The sequence below is a fragment of the Bos javanicus genome, chromosome 10 (genome assembly GCF_032452875.1).
Source record: "Bos javanicus breed banteng chromosome 10, ARS-OSU_banteng_1.0, whole genome shotgun sequence".
Classification (NCBI taxonomy): domain Eukaryota; kingdom Metazoa; phylum Chordata; class Mammalia; order Artiodactyla; family Bovidae; genus Bos; species Bos javanicus.
In genome coordinates, this window is record NC_083877.1 from 32,050,233 (window position 1) to 32,077,326 (window position 27,094).

The window sequence follows — 27,094 nt, forward strand, 5'->3', positions numbered from 1 at the left end:
TTCATATTAAAAAAAAATTATTTTCCATGAAGTTCAGTCCAAATGTCTAACAGTATGTCTCCAAGTTGCATTAAAGTGGAGAAGGTTAACCTCAGTGTCTGATAAGAATCTATTTATAAATAACCCCAGTGCTTAACTTCAGCCTGCTCTGCCTCTGTCAGAGTTTGGGGATCTAGTCGGCTCCCACCAAGAACCCACACATCAGTATGTACTGACTACTTCCAGGCACCAAATATATTCATGTTTAAATTGTCTTCATTTCAGGACATCTCATCTGGAGATTAATCAATTTCAGAAGAGTAGTGTTTTTAATTACTCTTTACACTGAGAAACTGTTTGTGGGCCAGTGTTATTTTTCCATCTAGTCAATGACCAATGTATTCACTGTTCAACATTAAAAAAAAAAAAAGATTAATTTGGCAGTGTATTAAAAGACCTTATTAAAATCTCCAGTGCCTAGACTTCTATTTAAAATCACAATGTGGAACAATAAATGTGCATAGTACAGGGACTGGTCTCCAGTTTAACTCACACAGAGATGTACCCACTAAAAAGGTCTGCTCTGTGTTTCCATTAAATTGAGTTTCTCAGTTTAAATTATTATTCTGTAGAAGATACAACAGACTACTTTGTTCTTAAATAGTCATGCAGTAGATTGAGTAGTACTTGAAGATTTGTTGCATTTTGACTATAGGAAAAATAATGCCTCTGCGTGATAATGAGTATATGATTTGCATGTGCATTGTATAATTCACAGTATACATATGCATTCATCATGTTATTCTTTGCAATATGATGAATTATGTCAGTTTATTGCATATGTCTGCATGTACCTCATCTCTTAATTAAAGCATTAATCACTAAAATTACCAAAGATACGTGGTTTTACTGTACTTTTAAAATTTAATGTTGATCTTTGCATGGTAATATACATATTATTTCTTATTGGTAGGCTATACTAAGACATTTTAAGTAAGGATTTCCATGTTATGATTCTATCATATCAATTATTTTAAATATGCTTATCTTAATATATACTTACAACACACTTTTTAACTGTTTTAAATCATTTTTATATGAGATTAATTCCCTAAATCAATAAAATTACCAAAGACATATATATGTGCATATATATGCATATTATATGATCAACATTAAAACTTAAAAGAATATATATACTCTATCTGTACTTTTAAATTTTAAAGTTGATCTTTGCATAGTCATATGCATTATTTCTAATTGGTAGACTATGATAAGACATGCTAAGTGAACATTCCATGTTTTGCTCCTAGCAAATCAATTTCAAATATGTTACTTTGTTTAACTTTTTATTTTATATTGGAGTTTTAAATGTTATTTTAATATACATTTGCCACACCCTTTAACATTTGTGTTGCTTAATCATTTCATTTGAGAGTTAATTATACTTGATGTTCATTTCCAAGCACCCAATATTAGTTCATTTATAAATGATGAACATTTGCTATTCATGTGATTCAATCCTTTTTAGAATTCAATTCTTTTAGAAATTGTTATTGAGAACAGAATAACGAATTGTGAGGTTTTGAGGAAAAATTTGTGAAAAAAATGGTACCACCTGGTCACAGGTTTAGTTGTTACGTAGGAGGCACATGTTGCATATTGCAGTCCATTTAACATTCCTGAGAGAAAAATTTCTTCATTTAGCCCCTCAACTCTTCCTGTCACATTCACCACTGTCTTTCTTCTCAGCCCCAAACCTTGCTCTGTGCTTCTCCAAGAAGACAGAGCCCTCCCTCATGTGACTTCATGAAGCCACGCATCCCTCTTTGAGTTTTTGCTTGTTCTCTCCCATCATGTCCAGTTAAGATGGTTCCTTATTGCATTTCTTCCTTTCCTCAGTTTTCTCTCTTCCCCAGAATCACAAAGTTTGCCCATGCTTTGAAAGTCATCCTTGGTTGGCTTGTGCATTAGAGCCACTAACTTGTTTCTTTCTTCGCTCTGTCACAACATTCATACTGGCGGCCTCTACAGCAACACGCACTTAATGCTAAAGAACTTGACATTCTCCCAGGCTTTGTTTCAGAAATATGTCTCTGAAGATGCCTGTGGATGCTGCTCTGATGTGCAGGTTATGCTCCTGCATCTTACACACCTACGTAAATATTCTTTCATTGCTAATTGAGAATGACATTCCTTAGGCCTGCTCACCTGGACCTGGCACTAACTTCATAGCTGGCATGCTGCGCAATTCAGAAGCAGGAAGGCACTAGTCTCCCATACTTTATACTTCTTATTTTGTCTTTTTTTCTTTTTCCTGCACAATACTGCTGGACCCATCTTCCAAGGGCATGACTCTGGTGTGATGCTTCCCTCTTAGTGCTGTTTTTCTCTGTCCCACTTCACTCTGCTCCATGACCTGGGAGTCTGACCATCAGCAGACTCCTTTGCCCTCTGGCTTCCTGTTGGGTTCATTCAGTGGGGAGGCATTGGCAGGAGATCCAAGGGTTCATAGGAAGTGCCAGGAAGGTATTTGTTTTCCTACCCACTTCTCTTTCGGGTCCCTCAGGTAGACTGCCTGTGACGATCAAGTCAGCCTTGTCATGCGGTCCTCCCCACCCAGCTCCTTTCTCAGCTCTGGGTGTCCACTTCCTTCTCTCTGCCATTCAAACCTAGGAGTGGAGGGGTCTCCCTGCTGTTGACAGCCTGGATGCATTGCACCTCCGAACCTCCTTAGAATTTTCCGTGTTGTACATTCCCTACAGAGCGAAGTCAGGCTCCTCAGCCTTCCTGCTGCCTCTCTAGCCTTATCCCTAGATGTTGCTCCATGTACCAACATAATTCCAGTCAAACAAACATACCCCACAATGCCCTTTTGCATGACTTTGTGATTGCATGATCCAATGCCCATATTCTCCTTGTTTTGGCCCATTTTATTTAACCTTCCCTTCTTCTAAATTATTCTAATGAAATGATTCATCAAGAGTCTAGACTGAAGAAAACAAGTATTACATTTGAAGCTAAAGTCATGTTTAGAGCATTTGGCAAATGTTACTCTCCCCTGAACTTCAGACCCATAAATCCACCTGGCTTTTCAACATCTCTACTTGGATATATGTTAGATATCTCAAACTCAGCATGCCAAATCTGAATTCCAGATGCCCCTAAAAGTTTTCCCCATCCCAGTTAATGAGGACTCTAGCCTTCCATTCACCTAGGCAAAACCTCTTTGGATCATTCTTGCTTCTTTCCCTCATAGTTCACTTGTGATCTTTCTAGAAATCCTGTTGATTCTGCCTCCAAAAATGTCCCCGGAATCAACCAGTTTTCACCATCTCCACTGCTACCACTTGGTCCAAGTCATCATCATGTCCTTCCTGGACTATTGAAATAACTAGTCTCCCTGATACATGCCCACCCTCCTAAAGTCTTTTCTCAGCATAGCATCCAAATCATCAAATATAAGTAGATCGCATTAATCCTTTGCTAAAAAGTCTTCTGGTGGTTCCACAATTGACCCAGAATAAGAACCAAAATCTATACATTTGGCCTTTGCAGTCCCACATGGTTCCTTGGAGTCATTGCTATAATCTTATCTCCTACCACAGTCCTCAAACTCCTTCTGCACCAGGCATTCTGGTGGCTTCTTTGCTGTTCCTCAGACTTACGAGGTACATTTTTGCCTTAGGCTCTTTGCAGTGAATGTTCTCCTTGCATGAAACCCTTTCTGAATACATGGTTCAGTGTCAAAAGTGAGATACAACATCACTTTATCAGACCTACCCTAACCCTCCCCAGCAGCCACCATCTTTCTTCCTTTCTTTGTGCTTCTCCATAGTCCTTTTTACCTTCTTACATGATGTATACTGTCCTCTATTTTATTTACCACATTAGACTTAAAATTATACAAGGGCAGGGTTTTTGGTCTGTTTTATTTCCTGCTGTATCCTTAAGAACAGTGCCTGGCATGTAACAAGCTCTTAATAAATATTTGTTGAATAAATGACTAGGTTTATTTTGAACAAGCTTGATGTATTTCTGAAGTGTGTGTATATATATATATATATATATGTCTCATATATCAATGTCAGTGGTACAGATTGTTCATATTATCTGCATTTGATGTTCCCAAAGCTTCTGACACTTGGACAAAATGTTTCAAATCTAATGTATTTACAGTAGAAATAATCAGTCTTTCAATTTTACAATTACAAGAAAATAGGCTTTCTCCTCTCTTCATTGCTCTTGTCTTAGGAAACCCCCTGTAGTTTCTGAGAGAAATAACACCAACTTTCTAAGAAGAACTATTGGTATTGTTTTATATGCTATTAATAGGTTTGGAAACAATGTTATTATAATTAATTTACCAAACACTTTATGATAAGTGTGCACTGTACCATGCATTTTAACTATTATTGCCAAGTATCAAACTTCAAACTTAAATAAGCAAATATTCCAAATTTTAGCAAATCTGAAGTTAAGCAGAAGATGACATCTTGGGGCAGAAGATGGCATCTTAGGGCCAAGTAGAAATAAGTATGCATTCTCTCAGTTCCATTTTGATTACTGAGGGTTATCCAAACAATTTACTGCTGCTGCTGCAAAGTCACATCAGTCACATCCGACTGTGTGAACCCATATACGGCAGCCCACCAGGCTCCGCTGTCCCTGGGATTCTCCAGGCAAGAATACTGGAGTGGGTTGCCATTTCCTTCTCCAATGCATGAAAGTGAAAAGTGAAAGTGAAGTCGCTCAGTCATGTCCGACTCTTTGTGACCCCATGGACTATAGCCCACCAAGCTCCTCTGTCCATGGGATTTTCCAGGTAAGAGTACTAGAGTGGGTTTCCATTGCCAAACCAATTTAATTGAATTTAAAAGATCCATAGTGTGGGCCATCTCTGCACATATTATAGCCAATAGAAATTAAGAAATTAATACTTCAAATGAAAAATCATGCATCATTATTACTTTTTTATATTCTCTCAATATTCATCTAAGATGCTGTATTTACTACATAAATTTGTGTTACTTAGCAAAAATAATTTTATTTTGTGCAGGAAAAGGGCTTGCTTAGGTCAGAATTTCACTGAATGCTATTTGCTGAATATGTTCCTCAAGACAAAAGCTGGGTGGTCAAATGATTTTCGAAAACATGACTTACTACATTGAAATTTCAGAGGCTCTGAGATGTTCTCCAGGAAGGAAACATGGTTATCATTGTTCAGTTCAGTTCAGTTCAGTCGCTCAGTCGTGTCCAACTCTTTGCAACCCCATGAACCGCAGCACGCCAGGCCTCCCTGTCCATCCAACTCCCAAAGTTTACCCAAACTCATGTCCATTGAGTCGGTGATACCATCCAACCATCTCATCCTCTGTCATCCCCTTTTCCTTCAGCCTTCAATCTTTCCCAGCATTAGGGTCTTTTCAAATGAGTCAGCTGTTCGTATCAGGTAACCAAAGTATTGGAGTTTCAGCTTTAGCATCAGTCCTTCCAATGAACACTCAGGACTGATCTCCTTTAGGATGGACTGGTTGGATCTCCTTGCAGTCCAAGGGACTCGCAAGAGTCTTCTCCAACACCACAGTTCAAAAGCATCAATTCTTTGGCACTCAGCTTTCTTTATAGTCCAACTCTCACATTTATACATGACTACTGGAAAAGCCATAGCTTTGACTAGATGGACCTTTGTTGGCAAAGTAATGTCTCTGCTTTTTAAGATGCTGTCTAGGTTTGTCATAGCTTTTCTTCTGAGGAACAAGCGTCTTTTAATTTCATGGCTGCAATCAGAATCTGCAGTGATTTTGGAGCCCCCCAAAATAAAGTCTCTCACTGTTTCCATTGTTTCCCCATCTATTTGCAAGGAAATGATGGGACCAGATGCCATGTTCTTAGTTTTCTGAATGTTGAGTTTTAAGCCAACTTTTTCACTTTCTTCTTTCACTTTCATCAAGAGGCTCTTTAGTTCTTCTTCACTTTCTGCCATAACAATGGTGTCATCTGTGTATCTGAGGTTATTGATATTTCTCCTGGCAATCTGGATTCCAGTTTGTGCTTCATCCAGCCTGACATTTCGCATAACGTACTCTGCATATAAGTTAAAGAGCAGGGGACAATATACAGCCTTGATGTACTCCTTTTCTGATTTGGAACCAGTCTGTTGTTCCATGTCCAGTTCTAACTGTTGCTACTTGATCTGCATATGGATTTCTCAGGAGGCGGGTCAGGTGGTCTGGTATTCCCAATCTCTTTCAGAATTTTCCACAGTTTATTGTGATCCACCTAGTCAAAGGTTTTGGCATAGTCATTTTTTGACCACGGAATCACATTTTGCATCTAAAACTGCATTCCCTTTGGAATGGCCTCTTAAGAACTCTTGTGTGGACTCTTGACCAATAGGAGATGGTAATCACATCACTGGTGGGATGTCAGGTGGCAGACAGGGAGCGAGCTCCCACTTCAGAGCAATCAACATGGAGATAAGTAACACCTCCCCCTGGGCCTCCTAACTAGCCAGACTTCTCAACACTGAAAATCCCAGATGCCATCCCCTTAGACCAGAGAGGGCAAAGTGAAATGCTCCTGGGGTCCAGGCAGACAGGTTAGAGTGGGGACTGTGGTGAAGCTAAGAGCCAGCAGTGTTTCATCACAGGGTGGCCACCACTTGGTCTCAGCCCACTGTGGCCACGGAGATACAGTGGGCCCAGGATCACCAGATCTTCCAGTTCTTCAGTGTCAAAAATCCAGATTTCCAGGTTTAGTCTCCTGCGTTTTAAATGCTGTTAACTCATTCCATGTTTTAAAACAGCAAAACACCAGCCACCCAATAAAATATATTCTAGACCTGCCCCAGTGTGTGACCTCCACCTTAAGAGGAGCTAGAATAGCAGCATAAAAAGATGAGACATGTCGGGAAACCTGGAATGCACTTCTCCTGCTGCCTGCTTGGGCCCTTGTGGAAACCAGGTTACTTTCAGTATTTTTGAGGCCAGAATTTTTCCACCTCAGTAGAAATCTTTGAGCCTGAAAAGCATTAAAAACTGATTTATTTCATTGCCCTCATCAAATAATGATAATTTAATATATGTAAAGATGTTTTTACTTTACAAAGTACCAACACTGAAAATAAAATGATAGCCTCTAGGTGTATTAGTCTGATAGGGCATCATAGCAAAATACCACAGACGGAGGGCTTCCCAGGTGGCACTAGTGGTAAAGAACATGCCTGCCAATGCAGGAGGCTTAAGATAACCAGATTCAACCCCTGTGTCAGGAAGATCCCCTGGAAGAGGGCACGGCAACCCACTCCAGTATTCTTGCCTAGAGAATCCCATGGACAGAGGAGGCTGGTGGGCCACAGTCCATAGGGCTGCAAATAGTTGTAGTGACTAAAGTGACTTAGCACGCAGGCACAAGTGGCTTAAATTGCAGAAATGTATTTTCTCAAAGTTCTGGAAGTTGAAAATTCAAGATCAAGCTGTCAGTAGGGTTGACTCCTTCCGAGGGCTGAGAGGGAAGTGTTTGTCCCAGGCCTCTCTCACTGGTGTGGAGACAGCTGTCTTCTCCCTGTCTTTACATCCTCTTCCTTGATCTTATAAGGATACCAGTCATACTAACCTAACTACCTCTAAAGATCCTGTCTCCAAGTAGTATCACATTCTGAGGTCCTCGTATGTGGGTGCGGAATGTTAGCACTTCAATATCATATGTTTTGTTTTTTGAATACCTAGAAATTTGGTACAAAGTTTTAACCATAAAGTTTTATATTTAAGCTAGGAAAAGTTCTTTTTTGAATTGCATGGGAAAAAAGTATATAAAACCAAGTGTCAAAAGTTTTATGTAACTTATCTGGGTACCTACCAAAAATAGCATGTGTGTGTGAGCTGCTAGGAAAGGAGTGATTGAAACCATAGATTTATCTATTTGGGCCACCACCAAGTGCCTAAGTAGATATACAAGTTAGAATGTGTACCTAATAAATATGAAATACAGTATGAACTGAATAATATGATTTAAAATGAGATGTGAAAGCTTACTACTATTAACATTAAACCATGTTCTAATGCATAAATCAGAGAAGGCAATGGCACCCCACTCCAGTACTCTTGCCTGGAAAATCCCATGGACTGAGGACCCTGGTAGGCTGCAGTCCATGAGGTCGCAAAGAGTCAGACATGACTAAGTGACTTCACTTTCACTTGTCACATTCATGCATTGGAGAAGGAAATGGCAACCCACTCCAGTGTTCTTGCCTGGAGAATCCCAGGGACGGGGGAGCCTGGTGGGCTGCCGTCTATGGGGTCGCACAGAGTCGGACACGACTGAAGCGACTTAGCAGCAGCAATGCATAACTATTCTTAGAATATCTAAGCTTATGCAAAAGAGTTCTGTTTGTGTGTCTCATTTTCGGTTATCTTGTTTTAGTGCTTCTTAATTACAATGAAACAAAAAATCAGTACAGTTTTAGATTTTAATGGCCAAAGAAAGAAGGCAGAAATAAAACAGGATCTTGAATTCAACATTGATGATATAAAATATTTCAAATCAGCTTTATTTTCTACACTGCTTGCTCACAATTTTCTCCACACTTTTGTAGATGTCCAAAACCCCAAGGTGCTTGGGTTGAGACCTTCTGGAGCCTTTCTATTGTTTAGCTAAGTGAGACAAATATTCCCAAATGGAGGCTAGTTGTCTTTCAAAACTTTTCTTTCTTTCAAAGCAGATAGCTGAAGTTCCCTCTCTCACATATTCATTTGTTTATTCATTTAACATATACCATGGGCTAGGTATTCAGGTAGGCTTTAAAGATAAGCATAGCTGCCTCTAACCTCAGGGAGCTCACAGTCTGGTACAGTGAACAGAAATGGAAAACGGAATTTGCAGTGGAGATTCTGGCCAGAATAGAACCATCACTCAGGCCAGAATGAGTGGAAAAGTCACAAGTAAAGCACAGAAATTTTCTCGGTGACTGACCCAGTTGTATGTTGCAAAGATGCCAAAGCATGAAAACACACAGTGAATTGAGGGAATTGTAAGTACCTGAGACTGGAGACGTGGGAGCCAAGTCATGAAGGGAATTTGGAGAAATCGTATGGGCGTTGAGGAGCCTTGCCTCCCATATTTTAATCAGGAAAACAGCATTTTTTAAAAGATCATGTGGGGAGTGATGTAGGGATAGGTCAGAAAGAAAGAAACCGTGAGAATTACAGTCTATTGTGAGTTCACTTAAAAAGAAGAGACAGTAAAGTGATGTGTTTAAGAAAAGGGTAGACCCTAGAGCCAGGGTAACACCTTGGCAGCCTGGCTCTGCCACTTCTTAGCTATGAAAGCATGGGCCAGTCCCTTAGCTTCTCTGAACTTCCGTTTCCTCATCTCAAAACGAAGATAATGTAAAGAACCCATCTGCCAATGCAGGAGGCGTAAGAGTTGCGGGTTCAGTTCCTGGGTCGGGAAGATCCCCTGGAGGAGGGCATGGCAACCCACTCCACTATTCTTGCCTGGAGAATCCCATAGACAGAGGAGCTTGGTGAGGTATAGTCCATGAGGTCACAAAGAGTCAGACACGACTTAGTGACTAAACAAACAACAAAAATGCACTTTCTAGGGATGCTGTGAGAAATAAGTGCATTGTATATATTAATCACTCAGTATATCTTAACAATTATTGTTATTAATGTTAAACAATAATGCCTTGGACTAAGATGGGGCTAGGTGATAAGTTTAAAGCAAGTTAAAACAGGAGAATCCAGGAACTATCTTAGTAAGGTTGTAGAGGAAGGGGCTGAGCCGGTGTGTAACCTGCTACGGGGACTAAACACCTAAAGATATTCTGTGTTCTCCAGAGTTCTTCACTGGTATTAGGTTCCAACTGTACAGCTTTTATGCTTGAATATAATCAGATGCCGCTGTCAGAACATCGCTGACATCTCTGCCCCTCCATCTCTAGATGCTGCTGTCAGGATTCCTGTCCCCTCTGAAGCTTGAGGCCTGTTTATGAGGTGAGCATTATATGCACCCTCAGTCGCCCCAGGCCTAAGAGAAACCACGAGACAGTATATGAACCCATGGCCTTAAATGTCTTGTTTTTCATTCTAAAGAAATCTCTCCCCCCACCTTTTTTTTAAGTCTTGGCAAACTTTGATGTTCTATTTTCCTGAATTTACTGGGAACTTCATGAAGTCCATCACCAGATGATTGACAGTAGGATCATTGGAAACATTTTTGTATCCTTCTATTTAATGGGAAAAATCAAAGTGTTTGTCACTCTAATCTGATACTTGTAAAAAGAAGTTTTGCAGTGAGGAATCTAACAACTACAACAAAAAAAGGCCCGCTTTCTCTGCAGGCTTTTCAGAGCAATGCCTGCTTTGCTGGAGACAAAACCGCTGCCATGTACCTCTCCCAAGCTCTGTCCATACACATTGGTCTGGGTTATTCTGCTTTCTTTCCAGGAGAGCAAATGTCAGCCAGCCATGCTAGCATTCTCTTCATGAACCTTATTGTATCTGAATCTCTGTTCCTCAATGCATCCTGGAGTCTAGGTCTCCCTCGGGGTGAGAGGGAGCCTAGCCTCCCTAGGGTGGCTCCGGATGATCTGGTTAAATAAAAATTCCTCCTTTGCCTTGTCTAATTGGAGTACCAGGAATGTAACAATGGACAAGACACCTAAGGGTCCCATCCTTAGGGAGTTCATATTATCATGGGAAAGACAGTAAATGAATAAATGCATTCTTTTTAAGTCATGAACATATGATCCATGAAGGTCTTTCCAACCAGCTGTGGTTAAATGTTGTTGTTCAGTCACTAATTGTGTCCAACATTTTGCAACCCCATGGACACACCAGGCTCCTCTCTCCTCCACTAGCTCCTGGAGTTTGCTCAAATTCATGTTCATTGAATTGGTGATGCTATCTAACCATCTCATCCTCTGCTGCCCCCTGCTCCTTTTGCCTTCAGTCTCTCCCAGCATCAGAGGCTTTTCCAATGAGTCAGCCCTTGGCATCAGGCGGCCAAAGTACTGGAGCACGAGCTTCAGCATCAGTCCTTCCAAAGAAAATTCAGAATTCATTTCCTTTAGGATTGACTGTGATTTGAACTCCTTGCAGACCAAAGGACTCTCAAGAGCCTTCTCCAGCCCCACAGTTTGAAAGCATCGATATGTCTCAATAAATGCTTGAATTGAATTAGATCCCTCTGCGTCTGAGTCCTTCAAACTCGAGACTGTAACTTTGAGATTGGCCTTCAAATGTACTGCTATTTTCTGTATAACTCTGTTTAGCCTATGTGAGATCAGAAGCATTGAATGTTTTGGCTGTAGTGTGAAGTTTTTATGGTATATGGCTATTGATATGAATGCTACAGTATCTAGCTTCCTGCGGCTGCTGCTGCTGCTGCTCAGTCACTTCAGTCGTGTCCGACTCTGTGCGACCCCATAGACGGCAGCCCACCAGGCTCCTCTGTCCATGGGATTCTCCAGGAAAGAACACTGGAGTGGGTTGCCATTTCCTCCTCCAATGCATGAAAGTAAAAAGTGAAAGTGAAGTCACTCAGTCGTGTCCGACTCTTAGCGACCCCATGGACTGCAGCCTACCAGGTTCCTCCATCCATGGGATTTTCCAGGCAAGAGTACTGGAGTGGGGTGCCATTACCTTCTTCTCCAGTCTAGCTTCCTACTTCCTCAAAATAGCTGAGCACCTATAATATCATTTCCCACTGCTTTTGTATAACATCGGTAAGCCAGTAAGGGTGGATAAGCAGAAACAGTGGATAAGTGGTTGTGTTCTTATTGTCTGTGTACTTCAGAATGTATATATGACCAGGTTATGACAGATGGGCCTCAGTGACAACCCAGTCAGCACATACATGCAATGTAAGCATCAAAGAGTTATGCATTCTAATAAAACTAAATGGAAAAAAAATTGCAGTTTTCCCAGTATTTGTAAAATACAAGCAGTGATTCACTTTCATCACCAAAATATTTACATTAAGTTATTTATTCTTTACCAGATCAGGGGTAGGGCCCTATAGAAGATGGGTCAATTTGTCATTGTTTTCCATTATGTACCCATTCTGTGATATGGTATTCACAAACTAAAAATGTGCTTAAAGATTAAGATCATGTAAATATTTGGAAATTAAAATGAGAGGCATGAGATTTGCCTGTCACATAATTTCCTACTAGACATATCTTTAAAGTAGAGCTTTAGCCTTTCATTCACTGTATTCTATCACTCAGATAATTATTGGTCAGAATCTGCTAAGGGCCAGCCATAAACCAAGCACTCTCCTAGGCCTCTGAATACAGAGATTCCCCCCAAATACAATTCCTGCTCTCAGTGAGCTGATTCTAATGGGGGATGCAGACCAGTAAACAGCAATTGTGGCAAGTAAACCAGCAATTACAGCATGAAATGACTAAGATTGAGATGTGCCTGGAGTATATGATGAAAATACAGAAGGCTAATTCCTACACACCCCATCTTAGATTAGAGGGGAAGATGAATGGGGAACAGTGTTTTGAACAGAAGGGACAGCATGTGCAGAGGCTTGGAAGAATGGAAGCTGCCAACAGCTTTTAGTATGATTAGAGCACAGCAATCAGGATCCAGATTAAAACCTTGTATGATGCCATAGACTTCAAACATTGTCTCTGGGGCAGTACAGATAGGTTTTTTATAGCAAGTTGCTGACACAATTAGATTTGTTATTTAGAAATATTGTTAAGCCCCATTGTGGAAGACCAGTTAGAGGTGTTTGGTTTATGGGAGGTTTTGCTTGTTTGTTTTGGCTGTGGAAATATAAGAAAGACTGGGGAAGGGAGACCAAATGGGAGGTTCTTGCTGAAGTTCAAAAGTGTGAAATGGAAAAGAAGTGTGAAAATGGAAAAGAATAAAGGCAGTTCAGTCAAGATGGGGAAAACAAAACAGATTTGGATATTAGGGACTTGTGTTGTCCCGTCTTTCACTGTGAAATTTGAGTTGAAAAGTACAGTGTTTGTAACAGATGCAGGTAAACTCAAGAGTATTGAGTAGCATTTAAACCACTTGCCCTTTTGAGTGTCCAGTTTATTTCCAGTGAGACTTGAACCAAGGGCTTCTGAGTTCTGCTGTCCTGTATTCTTTCCCTTAACACTTTATCTATGTCAAATGGAAGCAAACAAATACAAACCAGCAAAAGGATCTGTTATCTATATGATACGTATAGGAGACCAAGTTACTGCTAAAATTGGAACATCTTTTATCAAATATCTTTATGGAATGTACTTTTAAATAACAAAAGCATTTTCAGGTTGGCAATTTCTCAGTCGTTAGTGCATTTTTTTAAAACAGTGTTTCAACCAGCATGTGTTTCCTCACCTTCAAACAGTGAGTGGCAGTGTTTGGAAAACATTTGTTAAAGTCTCTAAATACAAGGTGATGCTTCCCATAACACTTGTGACATACCCTTCTACATGAGAAAATGGTTTGCCTTTCGGGTCATTCCTAGATCAATTTACTTTTAAAGCATTTATGTGCCATTACAAGGATTCCCAAAAAAAAAAGAGGCAGCACTGCATGACTTTGAGTTGGCCCAGGATTTTCATTCGCTCCTGTTGCTTTTTTAAAAGTAAACCTTTCTTAAAGTTGTGTTTTTCCTCTTCATTTCATTCATAAGTGTAGGTGTCTCTTATTTCTTTGAAAAACTTTGAGCTCAATCACTAGAATTAAGCAGGTGGATTAAAAACAGAAAAAATTCACACTTAAACTTCTTACAGCTAGCCAACACCTCCTGTGGATAAACATCACATTTTACAAATGAAGAAACTGAGATCCAATGAGGTGGTCACCCAGCATCAAATTCTGTAATCTATGAGTTGGGCAAATTTTTTTAAAAAGGCATGGGATTTATGTAGGGATGTCACAAGTTTTAATGTCACAAGTGTTTAGTAATTATATAACTGCTATCAATCACCTTGACATAGAGAACTCTTGAAGTCCTAAAACATTTTTCTTAACAATTAGTAGCCAGTCTAGACCCCCAACTCCAGCCATGTGCTGCCCCAGGACCTGAGGTTGTGTCATGCTGTCTTTCTTTTCTCTTGCATGCTGCATAGTACTCACTGTGCATTAAAATCAACTAGTGATGATTAAAAATTTTAAATAGGGGGACAGTCTAGAAATTATTTACATTATCGGCTACGAGCTAAGAACCAATATGTTGTTGTTCAGTCGCTAAGTTGTATCCAGCTCTTTTGTGATCCTGTGGACTGTAACCCTCCAGGCTCCTCTGTAGCCCACCAGACTCCTTTGTCCATGGGGTTTCCCAGGCAAGAATACTGGAGTGGGTTGTCATTTCCTCCTTAGGGGATCTTCCCACCCCAGGACTCAAACCCGCATCTCCTACATTGGCAGCAGATTCTTTACCACTGAGCCACCTGGGAAGCCCTGTAAAGAAGCAGTATAGATGAGTAGAAAGAGTTCAGGTACGAGAGAAGGAAGAGCAGAGTTTAATTCTCAGTGTGGCCTTGGGCAGATTGTTTTCTCTCCTCTTTTTTTGCACATCTGTAAAATGAGCCCAGTTTGATTCTTATGAGAATTTAGTGAGCGCACATGTATATAGTGACTGGCGCAAAAGTCACATTTAGTTAAAGGAAACTAGCAGTACTGAGTACTGGGTCTACCTTTAAGGGAACCAGTGTACGCCAAGTCAAGGAGAGTAGATGCTGCAAGGATATGTTTTTGCTTGGGTCTTAGTTTCTGATGCCAGTGCTTAAGATATCCCCCTCTGTTCAGCGTGAGGCTACAGAGAATCTAAACACTTCTTGAAGGACAGCGCCAGTGCACTAATAAAACATCTCCTTGCCCAGGAGCCCAAACAAAGTTTGTCTCCCGCAGGGGGACTTTTTTTTTCTTTTTTCTGTTTTCTTCTTTCTTGTATTTATTTATTCTTCCAACAGATGCTTCCTTGTTTTTGGAGCCATATCATGTATTGGGGGTTAGTAATTTCACTTTTCCAAGATCTCAGATACTTGAAAAATAAAGAGTTGGGTTTCTTTTTTTTTAACTTTAGATTACAGGCACAGGGGAAAAAATCCAAGAGCTATAAACTGGGGAGTACATTAACCACTTGGGATTATTTCAAAGTGAAAGGACATTTACTAGGTTCATCTGACCTCTGATTTGAGGATCAGTTTTTAAAAAACACCACCAATCACAGACTTGTAAAGTTTGCAGAAACTGCCGACAGACCCAAATATGTTAAAGGTTGTAATCTCCTGAAAGGAGTTGGTTGATTTTCCTGTTGCCCCTCCTATCAACTTTAACCTCCAACCTTCTCCGGCATGTATCACTACAAATAAAACTGCTGAGGTTTGACAAGAGGATATAAAGTCATTAGGCCATTGCACAGGGATGGCCACGTGATTTTCTTCAACCTGGAATGAATGCTCTGTAATTTGGGCTTTTCAATAGGAAGTCATAAACACTCACTCATATCGCTTTAGTTTTAATAATTACTCTTAAAAAAAAAAAAAAAAACAGAAACATACATATTCAATGATGTTTGACAACTGGAATTTAGTGGTTTTGTTATTGGTTGTCTTTGACCATTAACTTGGATTTCTGTTCTTAATTTTAATGTATACGATTTCAAGCAAGCAGCGTACGATCCTGCTGTAAACATGGCATTTGTATACAGCACTGTAAATGAATTTTTAGTTCATGATTAAGACAAACCAGATGACAAAAAGCAAGCAATGTATTTGTGTTGTTCTGCTGATTTAAAAAATAATTCCCTGCCCTGGATTCACCTGCAGTGCCTTTCTTCTTCGAGTGCATGGTGGGGTGTGAGGCTCATGGAGCATTTAAGTGCGCCAGGGTTTCTGAAGTTTCAGTTACTTGTGTAGATTCTCAAGTAATTCAGCTGTCTATGGAAATTATTCATTCTACACTAGATAAATGCTCTCTTATGAAGTCTCTGGCACCATTCAGTCTGAAATCAGGTAAGTCTCTGTTACTAGTGTTTGAACACAAGGAATGGGGGAACGATAACATCAGTACTTGAACAGTGGTTCTTGGTATGTTTTAGTGTGTCTGCTTTTTTAAAGGTAGGTCAAGTGTGTTTTGTTAGATACAGCTTAGTGGCTCTCAGCCAACCCCGGAAAGGTGGTATGTGTATTTATCTATTTATATGTATATATATATCCAATATATATGTATATATCCAATATATAGGGCTTCCCCCATGGCTCAGTGGTAAAGAATCTGCCTGCCAATGCAAAAGATGCAGATTCAATCTCTGGGTGAGGAAGATATCCTGAAGAAGGAAGGAGCAACCCGCTCCAGTATTCTTACCAGGAAAATCTCATGGACAGAGGAGCCTGGCACACTACGGTCCGTAGAGTCACAAAAAGTTAGACATGACTGAGCACATGTGCATCCAATATATATATATATATGCAAGTATTCTTTCTTCATGCTAATTTTCTTCTATTCCTGTTCCTTTCACTGGGCAGCTGAGCAGAGGAGGACATGTGATATGAAGGACTGGGGGTTTGGTAAATAAGGAGCCTTGGTGTGAGAGAGACGGGAACGTGGTACTGATTAGGTCCCACTTGCCTTTTTGGTCGCCTTAGCAGAATCCAGACTTTCAGCAGAGCCAGGGTGCATTCTGCAGAAGCACTGTGTTATCATAAGGAAAGTGCGTGCATGTAAAAACTCCCAAACAGTCATCTAAGCAATGTCACTTATTTCTGAGCAGAATCCAGAACCTAGAAGAGATCTGTGTGTTGATTTGGAGCTGGGGTTGGGGTGAGGTGGGATGAGGGAGCATGCAGGAGATAGGGATAGAAAACAAAACAAGCAAACTGGGTGGGTGTGGCCTCACATCTTACAATTCTAAGGAAACTAGAGCTTTATAAGCTCCTTATGGTAAAACTGTGGAGACCATAAGACTGGCTCTTGTTTCTCCCATTGAATGGTGTATAAATCCAAATGGTAATTATTAACAACAGCTGTAGGAATCTTGTACATTTATTCAGCACTTCCACATTCTTTTTTTTTTTTTTTTTTTGAGCCTTTAGGAAACAAAGCATTTTAACGGATAAGGAAGCAAAGGCTCAGAAAGCTAAAGTGACTTGTCCAAGACTAATTCATTAGTGTCAGAGCTAGGATTGCTTTGCTTATTAGTCAACAGAACTGTTCTGTTGACCACGTACCAGGCATGTGCCAGGTACCAGGCATCCGAGGCTGAATGAGGGGCCTCCCCTCAAGGAGCTCCAAGTCTGTGCAGGGTTGCAGGGGCGTGGGGGGTGGGGGGACATCAGGGGCACTGAGGCACTGACTGCGACTCAGAAAACGAGTCTGCAGAAAAGGGAGGCAGATTCTCACCAGATGTCCTCATTCCAAGTAAGGACAGTTTTAAGAATGTTAGCTGTTTAGCCAATTCAAACACATCTTCCCATTTTAATTTCCTGAATTACCAGTTCTAAAACTCTTAAAAAATAAACAGCTATATTGTAGAAAAGGCCCAGCCTGATAACTCAGCTGCTGACAAGTGAGATGAGCTCCTACTAGACTAATTAGGAAAAACTGTGGACACCAGGAGCTGGAGCTGTGGGGTGGTTGAGTGGACAACTCAAAAGTTAAAAATATATATCATAGATAGAACAAGAAAAAGCATTTGACTTTTTGCTAATATAAAATGCCAGATCCGTCCATTTTTATGTTTTATGTATCTGTCCCATGACTTTAAAATAAATAAATCTCTAAAACTCATGTAATGGTGCTAGATGAGGGAAACCCATTCTAACTGATTTACTTATTTTAAACCTTAAATCAATAGCCACAGAATGAATATTTTGACTATTTAACCAAGCTTTCTTTGTATTTGCTTTTACCAAGACCTTCATTCCTTCCATTTTTATCGATAGAAGCATATACATGGCTTTAATAGATTTTTAAATGGGCAGACATGAAATTGAGATGAGATTCAGTTCATCAAAACATCAAGGAATGCTTTGTATTCCTGAAAAAGATGCTGTTTTGCTAGTGCTTGGTGCCACCTAGATGAAGAGTTCTAAAGTTAGTTTGACTGCCCAGCCCTTTTCGTTGTAGTTGTGTGTAGTGGTTAGTGTCAGTAGACATTGAATGCGTGTACAAAATTGTGAATAAAAAGAATGGTTTCCCCTCACCCAGAGTTACAGTGAAATTTGACATCCTAAGATGAGGCCCAGGATGAAAAAGAAAGGATTCCTATTCCAGCTTGAGAGTACAGGAGAAAGATCCTCTCATCTCAGCCCTCTTGTCTTATATGACCTTTTCAGCATTGCTAAGAAAGCTGAGCGCCGAAGAATTGATGCTTTTGAACTGTGATGTTGGAGAAGACTCTTGAGAGTCCCTTGGACTGCAAGGAGATCCAACCAGTCCATTCTGAAGGAGATCAGCCCTGGGATTTCTTTGGAAGGAATGATGCTAAAGCTGAAACTCCAGTACTTTGGCCACCTCATGCGAAGAGTTGACTCATTTGAAAAGACCCTGATGCTGGGAAAGATTGAGGACAGGAGGAGAAGGGGACGACAGAGGATGAGATGGCTGGATGGCATCACCGACTCAATGGACATGAGTTTGAGTAAACTCCAGGAGTTAGTGATGAACAGGAAGGCCTGGCGTGCTGCAGTCCATGGGGTCCCAAAGAGTCAAACATGACTGAGCAACTGAACTGAACTGAACTGAAGCAGGCAGTGAAATGAGTATTCCCCAGCTAGAGATAGAACAGAAACAGAATCAAGCAATAGAAAAAGTTGAGGCTCAGAGTTGGAAATCTTGAGGAAAAGTAAACTTAGAATTAGTTCCTGAAGCTCTGAATCTGAGTGTCCAACTGTAGTAGCGCCTTCGGAAAGAGAAGTGTGAGTATACTGGAAAGCACTGGTTCAGTGGCTTTTTGCCACCACATTTTGGCTTAAATTGCAGTTGGAAGCTTATGCTCTGCAGTGAGTCACTCTCCCTTTCATCTGGGTTGGGTGAACTGGGTGATTCCCAGAATGTTTCTGTTCTGGGGCCATCTTCTCATGCAGTGCTCGCTTTGGGAGTAGAGTGCCCTGGTTTGCTCGAGATCTAGGTTCTGAAGTTGAGTGCAATTCTTAGTCCCCATCCCTTTGCTGACTCAGGGAACAAAGACTCCTTCAAGCCAAGCGGACCCTGATGAAGAAGCAGTGATCCAGTGACCTCTTCCTTTCCTCCCTGCTCTAACTTTCCCCGTCCTGACAGCCACCCCACCCACCCCACCCCGCAATGTCGTCTTCCCTATCACTGGTGCACAGCTGCATAGACCTTCTTAGTCCTGCTTCTCACTTCGAGCCTTTTTTCTTGGTCCCCTCATCCCCTTTACTCAAGATTTTTTTTTTTTTTTTTTTCTCTTTTAGTCAGGGTTAATTGGTCTTGCCTTCCAGGAAAGCTCTCCATAACAGACTTCCTGCTGGAGTCAGCTTTTCTAAAGTCTCATAAATTCCTGAGAAGTCGAGCGAGGGGATGCCCCAGGAAACTCCTTCTGGAATTGCTAGAGGGCAAAAAAGGCTGTACAGACCTCTCTTTAGTTACATAGCCCTTCCCCTTGCCCCCCAGAAGCCCAACTAAATACCCTTTTTTCTTTCTTCCTCATCTTATTTAAGAGAGGGGGACAGTTAATTAACAAAGGAATCAGAGACTATTACTCTCCACAATAAGATTTCCTCTCATTTAGCTGGCTTACATTCTATCACCCACATAGATAGGTCATTAGACTTTTATTTATGCAGCATAACTTCTGACTGCACTGAAGTGATATAAATGTAATTTATCTGATGACTCAGAAGGTACCTCAGTTGGTCATGCTAGAATTTTCCACATTGGAAGATAGAGTCCACGAGACTGCATCTCTGCACTGACCCACAGGTGATTAGCCTGCCGCTTTCTCTACTACAGACTAACCAACAAAGAACAGTACTTATGTCAAAATGATTTTTGATTTGTTGGATATTCATGGTGAATAGAAAATAAATTTAAATTAAATGTCATATAGTCAGAGCAGGTAGTAGGGGAGCGAATAAAAGCTTCCTCTTTTATGGGCTGCTAAGAGGTGATAGCTCTTAAAAAGCAGTCTGCTAAGTGATCCCAATCGAATGCAAATTAACAGTTGTTTTCTTTCAGAACTGTATGACTGAATAAACATTTACCATTTGTTTCATTTCTACTCATCTCTTAAAACAGTTGCTACAGGTCTTAATAGTAAGACTCGAAACATATAATATATTAGCCTTGGCACATCAAAATATTGTTCATCTTCCAAACTTGAGATATTCCAGTTTGGCTTCTCACTGAGTTTATAATGTTCTTAGGGTATGTATCTAAAAATGCATCTTACTAATCTCCTGGGATTTATTTTTATTTTTTTAAAAAAGAGTCCCTGTAACTTGTCACTATTCCCGGCTTAAACATGGTCTGTCAATTGTGAGACTGATGCCCATTGTGTTACGTTTCAGTCTTAGGAGGAGTCTTGAATAAGAAAACCCACCAAATAGTAGTTTGGAAGAAAGACTTATGATGTTGGTGCAAAATAATAATGAGGTTAAAAATGAAATTTCAACCTCAGTGGAGAACAGTGATGCCTGCTTTTTCGTACAAGCCTTTCACATGGATTCAGTGTGATCACCTTTTCTCACAGCACCAATGGGGCCACTGTGAGGGGTAAAGAATTTCAGCAACTGAACAACAAATCAAATAAATATCAAATAAATTCATTTTAGGAACTCCCTTAAAGGTCTATTCCAATCGTTAACATTCCTGGTTAACACCAGCTCCACAACATTGGAGCTGGTGTGTCTGCCAAGTGCTCAGCACTGAGTTCTCATGCAGCAAATTTAGCATGACAAAGTTGCTCCTGTTTTTGTTTTTGGGTGTTTTTTTTTTTTTTTTTTTTGCAAGTAGAAAACCTGCGGCCCCAAATGGAGCCTCATGCAGTCAACTACAGAATGGAGATGAGATCCGAGGAGAGATACAGTATAAGGGATTATCTGGGATCATGTACATGGTTCGCAATTGCCTTTGTATGGCTCCTGGGTTAGATCATTCTTGGCAAGTTTGGTGAATTAGTATCCTATTCCTGAGTCCCGTTTCAATACCTAGTTTGGAACTCTTCCACTCCCTGAGAACTTCCATTGAAATTTTTATCAATGGTATTTGCATAGACAAAATGGAATCAAACTATTGACATGTAGTTGTTTTTTAAAAAGCAAATTTATGTGAATGGTTTGTCAGTAGAGATAATTTAGCCAAAGGCACCTGTCTTCTCTTAGAACTCGGCCTGAAAAGACTTTTAGGGGGAGCCTGGTGAATTTTTTGTCCTTAAAATAAAGCTGTTTTTGAGGTAGGAGAGAAGCTTAGTTTTTGAAATGGCACAATGAATAACAAAGGCCCCTTTTCACCCCCCAAAAAAGGACTAAAAAGGACATTTGTTCAACTCTTGAGGAAGAATTGCGCCGTTAACATAAAAGTCTAGATACAAGAGGAGGGAAAATTGGAGGAAGAGGAGGAGCAGGTAGAATTAGGAAATGCAGGACCTGGGAAGCAACTTGTTTTACAAAGATGATTATGCTCAAGCTCAGACTGAGAACTCGAGAAAGAGCACTTTTAGTGAATGAAACAGCTGGAAGATTAAAAGTAGAACATCCCTTCTCCGAGCACGTGGATATGCGTGTGTTTCTCTCCCCACTCCCCTCTCCTGTCCCCCAGTGGCCTTATAAGTATAGTCTGGCAGACAAGTGGCCAATAACCAGTCTTCATAATGGAGGTCAGGTGATTTGTATTTCTGGATTTTTAGAAGAGACAGGGTTTACCATTGATTTAAAGATGGAAAGTACACTATTTCACCTCCCCCTGTCATTTAGTGGATGTGGTTCTTGAGTGTGTTAATGCGTCTCGAGCCCTGACCTAAACTGTAGATGAGAAGACTCTTTAAATATTAAAATGCAGAACAAACAGAATTGCTTATGCAGTAAGAAAGTGCACAGTATTCTAAAATGAGGCCTAATCTTTTTTATTGGGGCAGCAAATAACTACGTTTCTGGCCAAATATAACTGTTTTGAAAACTCCCGCTTTAACAAAATTAGTAAGTTGCTGGCCTTTCTTTTAAAAAAAAGAATTCAAGTTACAGAGTATGTAACTCTGGAGTTATCAAATCTTTTTATCCCTCTTACATGTCAAAGTTTAAGTGCCGTGTTTTGTGTATACAGTCATCATGATATTTGAAAAGGCCATAAAGAAAAGCAATTATATAATTGTTTTCAAGAACCAAGAAGCAAGGATAAAGGTTTTAGAAACAAGAGAGAAGTATTAACAATTACAGCACCTGAAGTCAAGTTGCAAAATTCTGTCCTAATTATTGGTGATGATTAATTAAGCATCAAGTTACAAGTTTTAAAAAGAATTTCAGAATTATTTTTCTTTGATTTATCTACTGAAAAAAAAAAAACCACCCCATCATTTTCTATTTTAGCAGTTTCCACAACTTAAACATTAAATTCTTATTGTTTGATTTCTGTTATATTAGTAGTGTGTGTTTTGCAATTCTAATCTTCACGTTTTTCTTTCTTTATCACTGATGTAGGCCTTTTGAAGCTGGGAAATTTTTCATAGCAATATTGACAGTGTTCACATTTGCATGATGACAGCCAAGGAATGGAGCAGTAATTTTTGAAATTGCAGAAGTATTTAGAACACTGATAAAAGCTGAAATATATTTTTGATGGATTGAAGTTAAGCATACATGATTTTTCCTGCTGTCAAAAGGCTCTGAATTTAGTGAATATTTGCCTGCTGTGAGAATGCAAGATTAACATCACAACCATCACCCGGGCACCCAAACCCTGCAATTTAATAGCTTTTTAGGTTCTTTCCTTTTTCTAAACAGCAATTAATCTCATTTTAGTACAATTTTCTCGTTTCTGAAGTCGCTCATTGAATCGCTGTTTTGTTCATATTTGGCTTCAGCTCCTCTGCATAGTCATTAAAGTCCCAATTAATGTCACCTTTAGCTGAAGAGTACTCATTTTTATTGAGAAAATGACAGTTGCTGCCATGAGTAGTGCAGTGTAATATACATTAATTGCCCTGTAACACTGGTAATTACGAGTTTTTCAAGCCTCTCAGTAAACTGTCATGCCTAGACAAGACTGTGCTAAAATAGATTACTCATTAGGGAGACCTGTCCTATTTTCTGGTGGGTTCTTAGTGTTGGTTTAAAAAAAAAAAAAAATCTTGAGCTTGAACAAATAGTTGCCAGGAGCAATTTCCTCCAACAATCTCCTTGTGTTGGGTTTTTCAGCCATCACTTAAGATTATGGTCAGCAAACAGGGTGCACGGGACCCTACAGATCTTGGGTCTTGAGCACCTATTTCTGTGGATCACAAGCGTGAGCATCATGGTGTTACACTTGAGACTGAGTACGGGGTCTGACTGGAGAATCCTCCTAGAAGGTGTTGTGTTAAAACAGATTCCATCCCTGGTGTTCAGAGAGCCCGTGAGTGAGTAGTGTTCTACTCTGAGTCTTAATCACCTCTATGCCTAGTCCAGCAAGGAACACTGTTGATACCTTCATTAAGCAAGTCCATGTGAATACTGGAACAGATAAATAGCTTGACAGCAAACATGGCATTTCGCTTTGTATTTAAGGTGCAGCTTAAAAAAAAAAAATGGGAATCAGTAGTTGGATAGAACTGAAATCATCTTATGTATGAAACTGCCAGCCCACAGTCTTTTTTTCTTTTTTTTTTGCTGAGTGGTACATTGGCACCAGGCTTTTATATATTTATTTTTTTCAAATCACGTTTCTGATTTCAGTATGGATATAATTTCTCTATTCCTATCATATTTCATATGTTGCTCTTTTAACACAAAATAGTCAACTTTGAAGCCCATAGTTGCCCAGAACTGACAAAAAGAAAACCTTTGTTGTAGCCTTGCCTAAAGCAGGTGTTACAACAATCCGCTCTTTCCCTCTCTCTCTAAATGAATTTTGTCACAGCCTTTCAGATTTTCCTGTGGTGATGAGCTAATGAAAGTAGATAGTACAATTTGTGCTGACCAGGTAGCAAGCGCCAGCTTCACAGCTGAGGATAGTTTAAAAAATAAATAAATAAAATATAGCATCATATCACTGATTTACCCATTACACAGCATTAATAGTGAGAGACCTTGGTGTGTTTATCTGTTTGTATTGGTGTGCATTTATCGAATTGTTTATGACAAGACTAATTGGGGTAATTGTAGACACCGAAATTACCTGTCAGCTATATGTAACCACACTCCCTTTCTTTCTGACAAATGATGACAACTGAGGGACCCCGTAGCATTACTCATGATGGCTTTTCGAGTGGTAATAAGGACAATAGGGGCCCCGGCTAATTTGACATGGACAGCCTTCACCACAAGAAGCCAGCTAAATGACTTGTCAGGAGGGGAAAGAAGTCAGAAAAGTAATGGAGTCCCCCATGGCGCTGTGACAGGGAGATGAGGCAATTTCAACGGAAAGTGAAAAGGCTTCAGTTTGTCAAGTATTTAGAACAATCAGAGAACAGCTAGAGGCTGGAACCTGACAATAAATTTGTGAACCATGGTAGCAGTTTCCTGCAGGTCAGTGACTTCATAATGGCCATGCAGCACTCAGAGGGTCAGGACTCCGCCTACGCTTCACTTTCACCCACCGGAGCCGGGTCACCTCACACCTCTGCTCTGTCTTCCATGGAGGGGATAATGGTGAGGATGGAGGCTCGGGAATGGAATGCTGGTGTGAGTTGTAGCCACTGGAATGTTGGAGAATAAACAAACAAAAATCTAGGCATACAATATGATGGTGGAAGCCCTGACACCAGGATGGTGTTAAGCCTCCCAGGATGAGTGGTAGTCACTGGGTGGAGCCCCTGCAAACTCACTTGCTGCTAGTTGGATACAAAATATTCCTCTACCTTTTGCTCTTGGACATCAACAATTATTTGATACCCACTCACATTGGAGCAGGCAGTCTACGCTCCTGAGTCCACCAATTCAAATACAGATTCCATCTAGAAACACTCTTACAGACATCCAGAAATAATGTTTAATCTGGGCACCTCGTGACGAGGACGAGTCAAGGCAACACATAAAATTAACCATCACACTCAGTATCGAAATAGTCCAAGCAGTGCTGTCTGATAGAAATATATTGTGAGTCATGTGTAATTATAGTAGTGTTAAAAAACAAAACTTAATTGAGTTTAAAAAAAAAATACTGAACTACTGCTAATGAGCTAAAAGATCTCTAGCAGCGCCTTTTCCTCTGATTTTATCAAGCAATATAATGCTAAGCTCTTAACAAGCCAGAAAATTGGTGCATGAGGATTAAAACTTTCCACTGTACCCCACACCTCCAAAGCTGGAAGTAGCTTCTGACCCTAAGATGTGTGTGCATACTCAGTCATATCCAACTCTTTGTGACCCATGGACTGGAGCCCACCAGGTTCCTTTGTTTTCCAGGCAAGAATAAAGGAGTGGGTTGCCGTTTCCTTCTCCAGGGGATCTTCCCTGATGCAGAGATCTAACCCACATCTCCTGCCTGGGCAGGCATATATTCTTTACCACTGAACCACCTGGGAAGCCTGGACCCTTAAGATGTTCTAGGCAGCTGAAGTGTTGAACAGTGAACTGATAATCTTAGCAGCTAGGTTGTCTTGAATTTCTGGGGTTTTTTAATTAGGAACAGTCTCTACATTGTAGAAGAGCAAGTTTCTGAACTGAATGGGGCACTTTGCCTCTCTGTGCCTCAGTGTCATTTTTAATAACATAAGGAAAGACATGATCAAATTATATAAAAACTGATTGCATGGTGTGTATGCGTGTGCAAGTTAGGCTATTTTTTTACAATTTAATGTATATTATGCACTTGCAACACTTTTTCTTCCCCTTCAAATCCTCATAAAGGCAGCAGTACATTTCATCTATGGAATAGATCGGTCTTCCCAGGTGGCGCAATGGTAAAGAAGCTACCTGCCCATGCAGGAGACCCAAGAGATATGGGTTCGATCCCCGAGTCGGGAAGATTCCCTGGAGTAGGAAATGGCAACCCATTCCAGTATTCTTGCTGGGAAATCCCATGGACAGAGCCTGGTGGGATACAGTCAGTGGGGTCACCAAGAGTTGAACACAACTGAGCATGTATCCACACACACAAGGAATAGATCACCTTTGTGTGTAGTAGGATTTTTCTTTGAAGATTTCAGTTTTTACATTCATGTGGTCTGAATGTGATACCGTATATCTTTTATCTGTTAAATTTCTTTGTATAACATAAAATACACAGTTTTCTGAATACTGTTAAACCTAACTGAATAGCTTGTCAAATGCCCTAACCATCAGTTCAGAAGGATTAGAAACCCACCAAGAGAAACTACGCATGAAAATGGTTTTTGTTTTTGCATATTTTGGGGGTGGGTAGTGAAAGGATATTCTCTTTACATGCTATAAAAGTAGCTGCCTGCACATGCACTTCATTCCACGGGTATTCAAGTTATTTGAGGGTTTTCTATGTTTGGCTGGGGCTCTCTGAGAGCAAAATGAGCATTCCACCACACCAAGACCCAGGCAAGAGTGTAGGGATCCCAGCAGTGGGCTTAGGGACATCAGGGTTAAAGAGTGAGCTCTTATACAAGGGGCTGAGATGGAGGCAGAAAAGAGGCGCCCTTGACCCCTGGATCTGTGCTTGCAAGTGCTCAGAGGTAAAATCTAGCTTCAAATGGCCAAGATTGTAGCCTACAGGTGTGTCCTTTTCATAAGATGGTATCTGCTGATAGGAATTCTCCTTTTTGAATTTCAAGCCCATATCTAGGATGAGTCTTTCTCAAATTAGCTCCTCTTTGGAGATATTCTTATGTTCCTCACAAACATTTGCTAATATTTTCTTCCTTTTGTGGAAGAAAGTTTTAACTTCTATAAACATACCCATCATTTGAAAAAATTATGCTTTTTTTTGGTAATCATTAATTCTAAAAATCAAAAAATTCCAAATAAGTAGAAAAGAACATAAAATATCATAATACCAATTTGTACACGTTATTACTGTTATCACTTAGA

General features: G+C 40.2%; 1 protein-coding gene across 6 annotated transcripts in view; it reads left to right on the forward strand.

Annotated features, from left to right (window-relative positions):
• Positions 1–27,094, forward strand: part of CDIN1 (CDAN1 interacting nuclease 1) — a 235,312-nt gene that overhangs the window by 153,787 nt on the left and 54,431 nt on the right. Inside the window, exons 11-12 of one of the 6 annotated variants that reach the window (XM_061430699.1) lie at positions 9,926–9,977; positions 10,936–17,242. The exons of 4 other annotated variants lie outside the window; for them this stretch is intronic. In XM_061430699.1, coding sequence (XP_061286683.1) covers positions 9,926–9,956 — 31 coding nt within the window. In that variant the 3' untranslated portion in view covers positions 9,957–9,977; positions 10,936–17,242. Of the gene's footprint in view, positions 1–9,925; positions 17,243–27,094 lie in introns of those variants that run through there. One more of the 6 variants, XM_061430698.1, reaches the window with a different exon arrangement.